Consider the following 14,963-nt stretch of genomic DNA (forward strand, 5'->3'; position numbering starts at 1 on the left):
AATGGTAAGAATACACTAAAAGAATAGTAATATTAGCAATCGACTTACGGGAGTGTAGCCACGCGTAAGGCAGTCAAGACCAAAACAAACCCATCATTGGGGTTTTAGAACAATCTAAAGGGTTTTCCAATAACTGATTGTATTGTAACATGTATCAGGGAAGTATTTATTAATTAATTAATACATCATATAGGGTAATACCACCATATTAATTCTGCATGTTACGATGTTGTTCTAGTTAGAAACAATGCAAACTGCATTAGGAAGAATTAATTAACTATTTTTAAAATGGAAAAATGTAATAAATTGGTAAGTATGACAAAGGTGTACCTTTAGGGCAAGATATGAATGAATCAAAACTTTTTTTTAGGTTTCTAGTTTTTAGGTATCTAGGTATAAACTGAAAAGCTAACTCCCTATTCTGTCATTGACAGTTCAGGTGCAAAAATTTAGAATTTCAGCCACCTGGTTTCACTGGATAAGTACTAGACAACTTAACACATGGTATTCTGAACATCATTCATACATTAACTGTCACATTATCCAGTGGTTAACTAATCCGAAACTTATTCATAACTGGTCCTTAATGTTTCATAATGTAAAGGTATTTTGGTTTTGTTATTTCCAGCAATACATTCACAAGTTTCCTTCCTCATAATCTAAAATCACTTATTTTCCAATAAAACGGTAATTAGTAATTTACCTTGATTGTGTGGCCTTATCTGAATAATTAGATAGTTTAACATACTAATTAATTGTAATAACTGAATTAAATTGTCACTTGATTGTAGAAGGTGGGCTTAGAAAATAAACCGATGTGTTTCCTTGCATACATTTTGCAGTATAATGCAGTAAATATTAACTGGACACAATTAACAATAAATCCTTGTAGGTATTTACCTAATATAAATGTGAACATTTGTGAAGATGGCTGTACGTTGCCCAACCGTAATAACTAGGTAAAGATTTATATCATGGTTTAATCTTGGTTACTAAGTAGGTACCTATAGTATTATTGGTAGAGAGTTAATTGTATATTTTGTCATTACAATATAATAATATTATAATTCTTACATATTGACCATGCATTATTTAACAAAAATATTAAAATTATCCCTATGGTAAAATTATGATGATAGATGGTTTTAAAATTAAGTTCGAGTCAAAGATAAGCTTTATTATGATTGGAATTTAAAACGTTAAGTAATAACAAACAGGCACCGGAAAAAGCACAAATATCCTCATTGTAACGTCACTTAATACGTACATAAATAGATGTTGCAGTGTTTTGAACACAGGCTCCCTAGTAACTAACTTACGCATGACCAATCTCGGAACACAATTTCTATTACAAATTTAAATCTATGCTGATATTCTAACTGTAGTATGCTTTTTTTTATTTATCATAGACTTTAATGTCTTAGACTTATGGTTTAAATTTCAATAATAAGATTTTAATTAGAAGAAATTGTTTGTTTTTCATACATAACTGGACCGAGTTATGCCAAAATGTACCAACTGCATAAAATTGATTTCGAGAAAATGGTGTTTAAAGTTAGATTTGTAATTACTAATGGTTAAACTATCTGTATTAATTTGTTATTATTACCAATTTGTGCCTTTGCTCAAGAGCTTGGGTACACATATAAGTAGATTCTGTATAAACTCATTTTAATTTATTTATTTGTAAATATATGTACTTGGTATGTTTTGGCAAAAATGGATTTTTCAGGTAATCGGACATAAATTAGATATGCCAAAATGTACCATATTTATTTTGTTTAAAAATAATACAAAAAGAGCATTTATTTTCAATGAACTATAATACATATTTTATTTAAAGAAGAGGATGAAGTATTTTTAATGATTCTGTAATAAAAATGAAACAATAATAATGCAAAAGAAACGTATATAATATACTCCTTAAACATTCACTGACTTACACACACACCACAAACATTCATTTTGGTTGACTTAGATAATTCAATTTAAAATTGCTTACAAGAACCAAAATGGTTTGAGACATTTATACAAAATATATTTTATTTAACTAATTGAACCAGAGTCATTTGGTTTATATTTTTATATTATCACGTGTGCATTATATGTTTTTGGATCATTATAGTAGAATTGTTTTAAAGATAGTCCATATGTGTGGCTTGGTTCATACATACTTTTTTTCTGTCAAATGTGAATATAAGATGGGCTGTTTTGGCTGAGTAGTAATATCTCACATTCTGAGTACTTTGGTGTCAATAACTCATTTTTTGACGATTTGTGGGTTGGTACATTTTGGCATAACTCGGTCCAACTGTCTATAGAGTACTGTATGTAGAGTAACTTATAATACTTAATTTGCATAGAGACTAGAAGATGTATGTCATTCATACAATGTTCATGTTGTGTAGTTTAAATGTTGTTTTTATATAATATTATCTGTTGAACATGGAATGCAATGCAAATGGGATAACAATATTTGCATAAAACTTCCTTTGAATATATTAAAATTAAAACTTAAAATCTGGCAACTATTTATATAAATAAACCCCTTAAATAGTAAGTAATAACTTAGTAATAGTGAGTTTTAACGTGAGCTGTAAGTATAGTAAACTTAAGGAGAGTTTTATGCAGTTTGATGATATCCAAAGATACCTACCCTCTCTGGCTTTCAAGTAGACAGTGTTCGCGACGATATTCTCTAATTCCATCAGTTCCAGTGTGGCTGATTTTATCGTAGACCCTCCACGAAGCAAGAACCCGCCGGTGCGGCCTCACAGCCGCGTCCCTCTCGAGCACGACACTGCCCATCAATGTGTCCCGCGTGCGACAACACAACTATCCAACCGTCTAACTTTAACACATAACACTACACAGTACACAGAATAACGCAATCCAAGCGGCGCGACACCCACAAATACAGCCGACGGCGATAAACACGCTTCTGATCACGTCAACGACTCACTGTACCCAAGGGTGTGGTGGAAACGACGATATCATGTCACTCTGTTAGCGGCAAACGACGGCGCGGACGCTCGTGTGTGGCGACGGCAGCGAGAAACAGATAGTTTCTTTCAGTATATGCGTAAATGGAGCACACGCCCGAATTACGCGAGTTATTGATGACGGACGGCAATACGCTACGAAAATTACTTTTACAGTGTAAAGTCTTTCCAGTTGCTATGCGACAATTCAAAATTCTACCAATAGTAACGTTTTAGTGAAATTACTACAGTAGTCTAACTGACAGTGACGAATGACATACAAATTGCATAGTAAAGACATGCTAATTATTTTATATTTTGACTAGAAAGCAAAGTTCGTCCGGTCTGCTAATAATTGGTTGCTAACATCTCATGTAATAAACACAATAATTATTCTTACATTTATTATTATTCTTACACATAAATTTTAATCTTCGTCGAAAATAAGTGATAAGTTAATTTAGTGTTTTACGTATACATACATACCTACAATCTACATGGGTCTTATACATGTTATTAATCATTTCAACAAACATTTCAAATCCTTTCCTCAGAAATGTTATTGGAAAATATTGACGATTACTTCGACGTTAATAACTTAATTCGCAAAATCGCAACGACCCGAATCCACAGACTTGTCAAAATATTGTGTTTTTACTTCTTTTTTTTCAATTTTAATCTTCTAAAAATAAAATGTTGTCGTTGGTTACGAGCCCTATCAATAAAATATTATTTTGATCTATGTGAATGTTTATAAGTCAGCGTACAACAATTACAATCTCATTAAGTAATAGTGTTAAATTTTTATTAGTTTAGCGGTTCTTAGCGGATTATGGAAAAATTAACCTATTTTAGCTATTTGTCATTGTATTGCAAAACTAGTTTCTTACAAAAGTTAAATCTTAATTATTTACAAAATCACAATTTTACTGAGTAAGGACTATGGTACAATACTCCTACTTTAGTAGATTTTTTATAGGATGACAACAAATCACACGTCAATTCAATCAAGCGTTTTTGCATTAATATCCAATTTAAACAATAAATAAATTCACTGCCAAATAAAGATCTTTTATTATCATTATTTATTTTAATCTTCTCGACTGGTTAAAAATAAAAAATAATTATGATTTTGCACTTATAAAATCTTCAAATACGCTAATTTTACTTACAGCAACACCTCTCAAAAAAAATTGACAGTTATATTTCGGTTCGGAAATGCAAGCGTTTGTGACGGCTGACAAATAATTAATATTTTTTTGACACTTGACAGAAACAGGCTCTTGAAGACCATGTGTTTCTATTCGTAAACAAATCCTTAGATTATTATTTTAAGTGCAATTAATAACTTACAGCCATGGAGACGTCGGCTGATCCATGCACTGTGTGTGGCGTCGTCGATACCAAGCTAGTAGATGGATATTACTATTGCGTTGAGTGCGGTACCCAAAATACAAATGTTAGGGAAACAGTGATTGAAGATAAAGCACTGGCTGATGGGACTTTCGCGCAAACTAATAGAAAAAAGATAATTCAGATAAAAAAGGATGGCATTGAGAGTAAGTACCATTATAATACTTGAATTTACCCACCTTATTATTTCCAATTTGTCAATCAAACTAAATGTAAGCTTTTTTATTTATAAAAAGAATCATATTTATTTATATATGATTACCAATTATTTAAAAAACGGCTGCGATTAATTATATATAAACTAATTTGACTACCTGATTAGATTAAATTTTTTAAACAAGCTCATCTCTTAAATGGGACCCGGAAATAAAATTCTTAATGCTGAAACCCAGGGCTTATTTCATATAACTCTGCCTGTACCTTCAGCTATTACAGGTGTTATAATATGTATGTATTTATATATCAATCAAAAAACTATGACCTGCAACTTTTCACTACCTATTTAAATACAAATATTTTTATACTTTCAGTGAGTGGAGAATGGTACAGATGGCATGCTTACAACTTTATAATATCAGGACTTGCTGACGAGTTGGTGGCACTTGGAGCTAAACCCACTTTCAAAGTCAAGCTACTGTGGATCTGGACCAAATATATCAAGAAATACCAAAATAAATCTGAAATGTAAGTACTTACATGTTTTACACAAAATAATAGGTATATTTGTAGACAGACAATAAATAATGTAACTTTATTTTACTAATCAAAATGCAGAAAAAATTATCTGGCTTTTTATAAAGAATTTTATATGAAAACCAAACTTCGTAGTGTATTTACGTCACAATAAGAGGTTGGTTAATATAGGCGGAGTCATAATAAACGGATTATACTGTATTTACCTTGGCCATTGATGGTACTCTGTGCCAATAACTTATCTAATTTAAACATTATAAATAATTAAATTTATGTAATTTTCAGCATGAACAAAACATCTCAAAACGGTAACGATGAAACCGCATTACCGACCTTCATGATGGAGGAGGATAGTAATCTTGAAGTAGAGGAAGAAATGGAAGATGAAGGAGGCAAAAAATCTGGTTTTTGTCACATTGTAGACGGTTCAAAGAGAGACATCAGGTTTCTATCCCGCGGACTCATCATAGCAATGCTGTACTTAGCTTTAAATTTAGACGAAAGTGAAATACAATTATCACATTTGTTGAGATTTATACAAGAAAAACATTTAGATATAATCAATTTGAAAAGGTTCATCCCGGATGAAATAAGCATAAAGAAAATACCGAATTGGCTCAATTTTGCTCGCAGTAAACTTTGTACTACACATCAAATACGTGCATTAACCATGTCTTTGTTAAGAAAACTAGATTTAGGTACACCAAAAGTCCCAGATCTTAGAAAAATCGTTGATAACTTTTTAACGGAACTATGTTTGCCGAACGATATGAAACAGTTGGTGTATTCATTAATGCATTTTCGTAAATGTATATTTCTTGACATTGATAATAAGGCTAAGAAGTGTTTAGTCCGCTTGCCGGACTATGAAGGGACTGTGATGACTTATGTACTAGTCGCTATTAAGATCTGCTTTGGTTTAGACAGTCATTATGAAGTTAAATTATCAGATGTTATAGAAAGACTTAATGCAGAGAAACAATGCCCAAGATCTTATAGAATAGGCAAATATTCTGAACCGACTGACCGATTGTTCTCATTTCGACAGTGGTGCAGTTATCTACAATTTAGGAAAGTCATGCTTTGCAAACATAACTTGCGAATAGCGGAAAAGAATTGTGTGGATGTTGATGATTGTGTTTATTTAGAACATATGGAAGAACGGCCTAAGAAGAATGAAGAATTGTCGGATAAAATATCTATGGAGATTATTAGTAAACTACCACCTGAAGAAAATATAGGGGTTATTCCTAAAGAGACATTTGTACCGACATTGACACCTTTAACTGACTATACAGACATTATAATAGACCACTGTCAAGACACAGAAGTAAAATTACTACTAGCAGAAGATTTTAAAAGATATTCTTTAAAATATGCTTGTGAAAATTTAGAACTAATCGACTCGAACTTAGAAAATGTTGTTACTGGGGTAAGTGCGGATAGGAAAACAATTAGTGATACGGTGTTACGTACATTTGTAGTTAAAAAAGCGAAAACCAATATGGTTTTTGTTAAGAATTGTGAAAATCGTAACTGGATGAAAACTAATCGGCCTACGATTGAGCATGTTACGTGTGAACCTGATATTGAAGTAAATGATAGAGAGAGTGATCATGGTTACGATTCCGAGAATACTTCTAAAGAAAAAGATGACATTGTTGTAGATAAAAGTATAGATCATAGTATGATGGAAGACAGGGTCGAAGATGAGCAAAGTAACAATAGTAGTTCAGACCATATTGAGGACTGCGTCAATAATGACCAAAGTACAGAAACAGTTCGTGTATTAATCACTGAAGAACATTTAGATAAAAATATATTCGACGATGATTTCGAGGACATTGATTTTAAGGAAGAATGTGATAGAAATATTGCTGAGGCCAGTTTTCATGAAGATGATAATGATGTGAATAATCACGTTCCGCATGATGACATTCTGGATGAAGACTTTGACCGTAGAAGCGATGTATCGGATGAATTCATGCCTGTATTCAATCCTGAGACTTTTGATAGAGCGAGAACGATTAGAGAACTAATACTATCTGCTTGTAAGAACTATAAGATTCCTGTACCAAGTGAATATAGAGTTAGAGACCTAGAGTCTAAGAAGAGAAAAGAAAAAATACGCGACGACAATACTCCTCGAGCAAAGAGGGTCAAATATGAAGGCACAACGACAGTTAAAGATTTACTCAGCAGTTATTACAACCATGTACAGTCAGATTTTGTCACTAAAGTCCAACAAGAAATGAGTTTAGCTATACGGAATGCAGAACTTGATAATTTAGGACAAAATGACGCTCCACCAAACTTAGAAGTTAGTGTTGTTGAACGAAATTCTACGATAGAAAATGGTTTAGACAATCCGGTCTCTGATAGTGAAAGAAACAGCACTGCTGGTCTAGTTGACGAGATTCAAGACCAAATTCAAGAGTTAGATGCTACTAATAAAACTGAAGAAAACGACAAAACATTGGTAATGTATGAAGATCTAGAAAAAACGTTATTTGACGATGATGAAGAAATGAAATTAGAAGACCTAGTACCAAAGGGTGACCCGAAATTTAACGAAGAGAAATACGAAACTGATCAATTGTACATAAAAATTAAAGAAAAAGAATGTAGTATACTTTCTGAGGTAAAAAATGATCCAGAACTGGATAAAATACTTGAGAAAAAGATCGAAGAATGCAAGAGTGGTACAGCATTCGCGGCTGTGAAACCACAAGTGAAAGAAATTATTAAAAATGTAGAACAAAGCGATGAATCAGAAGACGAAATGCCATTAAGCGTATTAAAAGAAGAAGTCAAATTATTTGAAGAAATGTTCCGTCAAGAAGAAAACTACGACAAATTAATCAAGAAAGATGTTCCGCAGTTTAAATATTGGATACGGCATTACGATCCGGATTTCATGCTTCGGTCTGTCGACTCGCATACGAAATTCGATGACGAATTGAAAGAAAATACTCCACCTAGTTTTTTCTTCGTTATACAAGAATGTGCCTCCATATTGAACTGTTCTAACTTTTATTTGTATAAAAGTATGCAGAATTTAGAAGGGTATCTAATTGCTAAAGCTAAAAATCCTAGGATTAATATACAGGTTAAAGACACGTTGGAAGAATCACAAGATTTTGAATAGATAAAATTATATGATCCATACTAATATTATAAATGCGAAAGTAACTCTGTCTGTCTGTTACTCAATCACGCCTAAACTACTGAACCAATTTGCATGAAATTTGGTATGGAGATATTTCGATACCCGAGAAAGGATACAGGCTACTTTTTACCCCGGGAAAATGATGCATTTCCATGGGAAAATTAAGGTGGCGGACGAAGTCGCGGGTAAAAGCTAATTAGTGTCCTATATGACAAGATGTATGGATGTGAATAAAGCAAAAGAAGTTTTGTAAGGATCGTAGCAAGTTGCGTTCTATAGTCTCCGCCTCATCATCATCATTGGCCTGTGTCCATCTATTGCAGATGATTTAGGTGGCGTCTGACAGAGGAATATTTGTAACTAGCTGACCCGTGCGGCTCCGCTCGCGTGAATGATTTTTTTTTACTAATACAAAGCATAATTATTCCTTAACAACAAAATATGCTTTTTTTCACGAAAAATATTCTCAAAATTATTTTTATCTCATATAACTCGCGCTAAAGCATATCCGCCATTAAAACTGTTGCCATGACAACGGAATTTTGTTAATTCAATGTCATTATAATATTGATTATTCGCGACTTCAGTGGCGAAACCTGAATTTTCCCGGGAAATGCGTCATTTTCCCGGGGTAAAAAGTAGCCTATGTCCTTTCTCGGGTATCAAACTATCTCCATACCAAATTGCATGCAAATTGGTTCAGTAGTTTAGGCGTGATTGAGTAGCAGACAGACAGACAGACAGACAGACAGACAGAGTTACTTTCGCATTTATAATATTAGTATGGATGAAGGAACATCTTCCTTCGTGGCTTAAAAGGCCTTTGCGGGAGTGACAATCGCAGCCGCATTTTTGGTAGACGAATGGTCGATGGTGGTATTGTCTCCGCCTAACTAACTATGGGCGAAAAAAAATGTTTTTGTGTTTGCATATAAGAGTATTTAGTTTCAAAGAAACTATCTAAAATAATAATAGTTCCGCCTGATCCTAGTTGTCTTAACGTTTTAAGTAAACTGTAGATAATTTTACTACTAATAGGCTAGTCAGAGGGTTATTGTTTTTCTTGTGTTTCACGAAGAACTATTCTAGGTACAGTTTTGGATTTACGAAATATTTACCTATAAACTTTCATTTGTACGTGATACAAATAGTCCTAGTATTTATTTTATTTAAATAAGTCATAAGAAAAGCTGTGATGTAGTTAAGTTTGATTGTTAGTACATGTGTATGTTAAGTGGGAACTTGCCGCCGATGGGTTGAAGAAAAGAGGGGAGGCTTTTGTCCAGCAGAGGGACATTCAACCAAGCTAATGAAAAATTGAACTAAATAAGAATAAATAAATAAATAAATAAGAACTACTGGGCATTGCATCCCGTGAAGGTACGCTGGCATACCCAGGGAGCTATGCTGGCCGCCCAGCCGCCGGCACTGTGTAGTGGCATTTAGACTATAAAGTTTAAATTGTTTGTGTTTTAGAACAAATTTTGTCTCAATAACAATGTCGGTAAAGTTTTGTATCCATTATTAAAGTTGATATAAGTCTTCCGTGTTGTTACGAAACGCCAATCGTGATATTAAAAATTGGCTATGAACATGTTATGTAAAACAAATAGTTTTAAATTGTATTTGTGACATATTAAATAGTTTAATTTTCTATTCTTTTGTTTTATTATCGCGATTCACCCCCGTTTCTTGCCAGTTCAGCGATATGCCGATAGATGGCGATGTATTTATTAGCGATCGCAATAGGTTTTTTTACAGTGCAAAATTAAATACGCACTGGCAAGCAAAGATAAAAATTACGCAGCATTCATAAATTATTAAATTAAAAATGGAATTATTTGATTGACAGATCAATTAATCAAACACATATTGAAGTTGGTGTCACGTACGAACGAACGCCTTGTCGAAAGTTTATTGTATTTGTTGTTAAAGATGAATGTTTCTCGCTGCGGCAGTTTATTGCGGAAGGCATTATTGCCACAGGCTATCTTCAATCGCAACTTTGCCCAAACGGGCATGATGGTAGCCACTCCGTCGAGAGTTAAGGTTACTATAGGAGTAAGTATTCAACTTCCATATGGAAATTAAAAGGAGTCGCTATACAACTTGAACTATTAGGTTACATCACTCAGAACGATTTCATCATTAGTTTAATTATGATGTTTGCTTTGCTTGGAGTTTGAATTGTTTTAGTTTAGATTCTAAAAACAGGTTTTCGTTATATAGATACCGATACGAGATTAGTAGTAAGTACCCCCTTGCATTCGGGCAACGCGTAAGGCTGACGGGTCTGCCCCTGACCTCTTACTGGTGTCCCACTAGGCTAGAGAAGGAATAGCGAGTGTACCTTTGTATTGTAATCGCACTTGGTCATTTTATATAAAGTCCTGCACAGTTGACTAGTTTCATCAGTGAGACTGACCGCCGAATCCGAAATGGGCCAGGGCAACATTACTCTACATGGCTGGTCACCAATTGTAGCAAATGGTTGATTTTGTTTCAGGAAAAGATCCTGCACATGATGTTTATGTTCACAATATGGATCCTTCCAGTGGGATATTTCCACTCACAGTTGAAAGTATGGAGACGCGCATACATCCAATAAGTGTGTGCTTATTAAATATTTTAATTTATTAATTAAATAAACTGTGAAGACTGAGATATTTGCTTTTACTTGCCATTAATTGGATATGGTATGGTATGTGGTACCTTTAGATCATCGGTAGATGAGCGTCGTTGTGGAGTAGTGGGTATTGCGAAAAATAGATTCGGACGCTTTCCCGACCTCGGAAAAACGAGGGAAGCTGACTTTCCTCGGTTTTCCATTCCCAGGACGATTTGAACATTTCGAATTAGGCCTGTATTACTTTTAATTTATTATCTGTGCACTGTCATGTCATCAATGACAGTATTGACAGTGACAGAAATCTTATAATATTGGCAAATGAGTCTGTTTTGTTATTATTTGCCGCCGAATTGATTATCTCGCCGTAAATTAATTAACCATGAAAGAACCTAAACAAACGCAGACTCCGATAGAAGATTTAGTAGAATTGCGTAGTTACTTCGCGTCTCATAATGTTGTTCGTGAATACATAGCGCATAGTTCTAAGGTGCATTCAGTTGGCTGGTCTTGCGATGGGAGACGTTTGGCCTCTGGCTCCTTTGACAAAAGCGTGGCTATATTTAATTTAGAAAGAAATAGACTGGTAAGCATTCATTTACCTTAATTCTTTCTTCCGTACACATTGGTAAACAATTTTGAGGTTATGTTTATTTTTTTTATTGTCAACAGTTTGTAAGCAAAGGTACGCTTATCAACAGCCTTAGTAAAAACTATTTTGTATGTTTTAGGTGCAAGATTTTATATTCAGAGGTCACACAGGGTCTGTAGATCAGCTCTGTTGGCATGCATCACATCCTGACCTGTTGAGCACTGCTAGTGGTGATAAATCTGTTAGAATATGGGACACAAGGTGACTACAATTTTAAATTATTATACCAAGATAAAAAAATACTTTTTATTATTGAAGAATGTACTAATACAGTTGTGTATTAAAATGTGTAATAGCACTTATACAGTCATATTATAAACATTTTTCCTGTATTTTGATAAAAAGTGTACATTAATAGAATAATAAACAAATAAATAACCTACTTGAAACACACAAAAGTGTTGAGCATCAATTAATTCTCTGGTCTCTGCCTACCCATATGGAAAAAAGGCGTAATTATATGTATGTATCTATGTATGTATATACTTTATTTAAACAGGACACACAAATGTGCAGCAACAATAACTACGAAAGGGGAGAACATCAACATAGCATGGTCTCCCAATGGCAGTACCATAGCAGTGGGCAACAAGGAGGATCTAGTCTCTTTCATAGACACAAAGACTTACAAAGTGGTGAGTTAATTATAATAAAATAGGTTTATACAGTAAAATAAATTTAACCCATTGCTGTCCTATGGCTGTGCAAGGGTCTTCTCCCATAATTAAGGAGGGGCTAGGCCTTGAGTACACCATGCTGGCCAATTGTGGGTTTGGGACTTTGCATACCTTCAAGAACTGTTCTAAAGAACTCTCAGGCATGCAAGGTGGCATCGTGATGTTTTCCTTCACTGTTGGAACAAGTGATAGTTATATCTAATACATACATACACGACTTTAAAAACTCATTGGTGTATTGCCCTGCCATTTGAGAGGGAGGTACCAACTTATACAACTGGCTATCACTTCATTATGCATATATTTATTTTGTCAGGTGGTTGAAGAACAATTCAACTTTGAAGTGAATGAGATATCATGGAACAATTCATCAGATCTCTTCTACTTAACCAATGGACTTGGCTGTGTGCACATATTATCGTAAGTATACTATCTTAACTCATTACTGTCCCACTACTGGGCTCAGGATATCTATATCAGTGAAATCCCTGTAGTTTACCATCTTTGCAATAGTGGTTTAGGGACTGAGCATTCATATAAGGACTTACCTGATCAATTTATTTATTTATTAAATTAAAAAACAATATTAATTTATTTATATTAGCTTACATTTTGACACCAAGGCTGACATGCTACACTATTTTCAATATATCCACCCATATATTTTCCTTGTTTGTAATACTTTTATACCAATACTGCTGAACGATTTGGATAAAATGTTCCTTAGAGACAGTTAAACACCCAGGATTCTTTTATAAACTCCTTGAAGTTGCTGAAATAGGGAATGAACTCTAGTACATAAATCTGCAAGTAATTAATTATTGTTTCTAGGTACCCATCACTTGAACTGCAGACAGTGTTGAAGGCACACCCGGGCACGTGTATATGTATAGAGCATGACCCGACGGGACGGTACTTCGCCACGGGCTCTGCTGACGCTCTCGTGTCTTTATGGGATGTTAATGAACTTGCTTGTCTCAGAGTGTTCTCTAGGTAAGAATAAAATTAGTGATTTCATAAATTTGCAACTATGATTTAGATGAAATTTTATTTCAATGTTTGTTAAGCAATGGTTTTGGTTTTGATAAATAGTGCTTGTCATGCTATTATATAGTTTTTATTGTTCAAATATTTTTGATAGTATATTAAACCCTGCTTGCCAAATTATGAAGACAGGTATTATTATGTTCAGGGCAAGTGGCTACTGTGTTTTAACTAATCATTCTCACTCATTACTGATTTCAAATATAATACAATAATATAATATAATGTTTTGATGAATCTATTATTGTTATGAACAGGTTAGAATGGCCGGTGCGTACGTTGTCATTCAGTTTCGATGGACGTTTACTCGCTTCAGCTAGTGAAGACCATATCATTGATATCGGAGATACCGAAACTGGTAAGTTGATCATTAATTGAATGTTTTATTACTATACGCTTTTTTTTACCCACTGCTGGACAAGGGCCTCTTCAAATGAGGGAGGAGTTAGGCGTTGAGTCCATCACGCTGGCCAAGTTAAGTAACAAAATGTTGATATGTCAAAAATGTGTTTGAAGTTTGGTTGAATCAATTGAAACTGAATCGAGTCTTTATACCAATCAACTGTTTTGTAGGAAATACAAAGGTATTTGTATCTCCTACACAACATACATACTCTAATACAGAATTGTTATGTGGTGTTAGGCGAGAAGGTGGCGGAGATCCCGGTATCAGCGTCGACGTTCACAGTGTCGTGGCACCCGGCGCGCTACGTCGTGGCGTTCGCCTGCGAGGACAAGGAGCCGCCCGAGAGGAAGCGCGACGCCGGGAACCTCAAGCTGTGGGGGCTGCCTGCTGACAAGTAGACCGACACATTGCTGCTTCTAAACAAAAGGGCAAATCAAACTACCTATCTAAATTCCTTTTTATTAATAAAAATTGACATTGTAGCGGATAGCTACATATAGCGACATCTAATGGTACGAGCGCAAAACCACCAACTCGCAAAATGTCTGACGTCACAAATCCTGAATCGCACTATCAGAGTTTGCACTGCAATTCACTATAAATACAAGTTCCAGAGTAAAACGGTCGGGCAGCGTAAGCCCACCAGGCATGATCACCTCGCCTGGTCGGAGGATCATAACAACTTGATCTTCCACAGTGGTACCCTGTCGTGTTTTTCTTGTTTATTTTATCATTTTAAAAAGACTTCAATTTCACACTATGAACAAGATTTGTGACCCTTTTGTTTTAAAGCAACAACACACTGCTGTACTACATCATCATTGGCCTGTGTCCATCTATTGCAGATGATTCAGGTGGCTGTATGTATTCAGTTATAGTTGTACTACTACTACAACTATAACTTAGTTTACACTTTTTATTTAAAATCGAATGAGATATCTTCAAGAGGTCCGGCGGTCTTGTATGGATGTGAATGAATCAAAAGAAGTTTATAGGCAAGGCGTGATTTTAGTGCAAGTGTGAATGAGAGTCGTTATTTTTAAATGTGTTTAGGTTATAATAATTCTGATGATAAACTACATTTATTTAGTTCAAAACGGTAAAGATGAAATATTAAAAAATTACTTTTTAACAAGTAATTAACAATTTTTTAAAGAAGCATAAGTATGTTCTTGGGACATAAAGGGATTTTTTAGGTATTCCATGTAACTTAAATGTTCAATTTTTGTATTGATGATGACTGCATGTTGTAAAATGTAAATATTTGTAAGAGAAAAGGATTAAAATAAAACTATAAAATAC

At 34.2% G+C, this 14,963-nt stretch overlaps 3 protein-coding genes and 1 long non-coding RNA gene across 7 annotated transcripts in view; 3 read left to right on the forward strand and 1 right to left on the reverse strand.

The window, feature by feature from the left end:
• Positions 1 to 3,298, reverse strand: part of Gprk2 (G protein-coupled receptor kinase 2) — a 102,029-nt gene extending 98,731 nt beyond the window's left edge. For all 4 annotated transcript variants that reach the window (XM_076130417.1, XM_076130419.1, XM_076130418.1 and 1 more), the window contains exon 1: positions 2,657 to 3,298. In XM_076130417.1, coding sequence (XP_075986532.1) covers positions 2,657 to 2,708 — 52 coding nt within the window. In that variant the 5' untranslated portion in view covers positions 2,709 to 3,298. The remainder of the gene's footprint in view (positions 1 to 2,656) is intronic.
• A 964-nt stretch (positions 3,299 to 4,262) lies between these two features.
• TAF1B (TATA box-binding protein-associated factor RNA polymerase I subunit B) lies at positions 4,263 to 9,912 on the forward strand. The gene is made up of 3 exons (XM_076130749.1): positions 4,263 to 4,540; positions 4,925 to 5,078; positions 5,373 to 9,912. The coding sequence occupies exons 1-3, from the start codon at positions 4,339 to 4,341 to the stop codon at positions 8,233 to 8,235; spliced, it is 3,219 nt and encodes a 1,072-aa protein (XP_075986864.1). The 5' UTR covers positions 4,263 to 4,338; the 3' UTR covers positions 8,236 to 9,912.
• A 222-nt stretch (positions 9,913 to 10,134) lies between these two features.
• On the forward strand, positions 10,135 to 10,918 carry LOC142983396 (uncharacterized). Its single transcript, XR_012960090.1, has 2 exons — positions 10,135 to 10,317; positions 10,763 to 10,918. It is a non-coding gene; the product is annotated as an uncharacterized LOC142983396 (long non-coding RNA).
• Positions 10,919 to 11,182: 264 nt separating this feature from the next.
• tex (THO complex 3 homolog tex) lies at positions 11,183 to 14,957 on the forward strand. Its single transcript, XM_076130752.1, has 7 exons — positions 11,183 to 11,468; positions 11,614 to 11,735; positions 12,034 to 12,169; positions 12,528 to 12,631; positions 13,043 to 13,204; positions 13,513 to 13,613; positions 13,899 to 14,957. Exons 1-7 carry the CDS (start codon positions 11,265 to 11,267, stop codon positions 14,057 to 14,059), a joined length of 990 nt encoding a protein of 329 aa, XP_075986867.1. The 5' UTR covers positions 11,183 to 11,264; the 3' UTR covers positions 14,060 to 14,957.
• The last annotated feature ends 6 nt before the right edge of the window (positions 14,958 to 14,963 follow it).

This window comes from Anticarsia gemmatalis, chromosome 24, assembly GCF_050436995.1.
Source record: "Anticarsia gemmatalis isolate Benzon Research Colony breed Stoneville strain chromosome 24, ilAntGemm2 primary, whole genome shotgun sequence".
NCBI lineage: Eukaryota > Metazoa > Arthropoda > Insecta > Lepidoptera > Erebidae > Anticarsia > Anticarsia gemmatalis.

What these genes read in the sequence shown, in the direction of transcription:
- tex (XM_076130752.1), top strand. Translation starts at nt 11,265, where the DNA reads ATGAAAGAACCTAAACAAACGCAGACTCCGATAGAAGATTTAGTAGAA. An exon ending in ATTTAGAAAGAAATAGACTG is followed by an intron (nt 11,469 to 11,613) that starts GTAAGCATTCAT and finishes TGTATGTTTTAG; the next exon opens with GTGCAAGATTTTATATTCAG. An exon ending in TGTCTCAGAGTGTTCTCTAG is followed by an intron (nt 13,205 to 13,512) that starts GTAAGAATAAAA and finishes TGTTATGAACAG; the next exon opens with GTTAGAATGGCCGGTGCGTA.
- TAF1B (XM_076130749.1), top strand. Translation starts at nt 4,339, where the DNA reads ATGGAGACGTCGGCTGATCCATGCACTGTGTGTGGCGTCGTCGATACC. An exon ending in AAAAAAGGATGGCATTGAGA is followed by an intron (nt 4,541 to 4,924) that starts GTAAGTACCATT and finishes TTATACTTTCAG; the next exon opens with TGAGTGGAGAATGGTACAGA. An exon ending in TACCAAAATAAATCTGAAAT is followed by an intron (nt 5,079 to 5,372) that starts GTAAGTACTTAC and finishes TGTAATTTTCAG; the next exon opens with CATGAACAAAACATCTCAAA.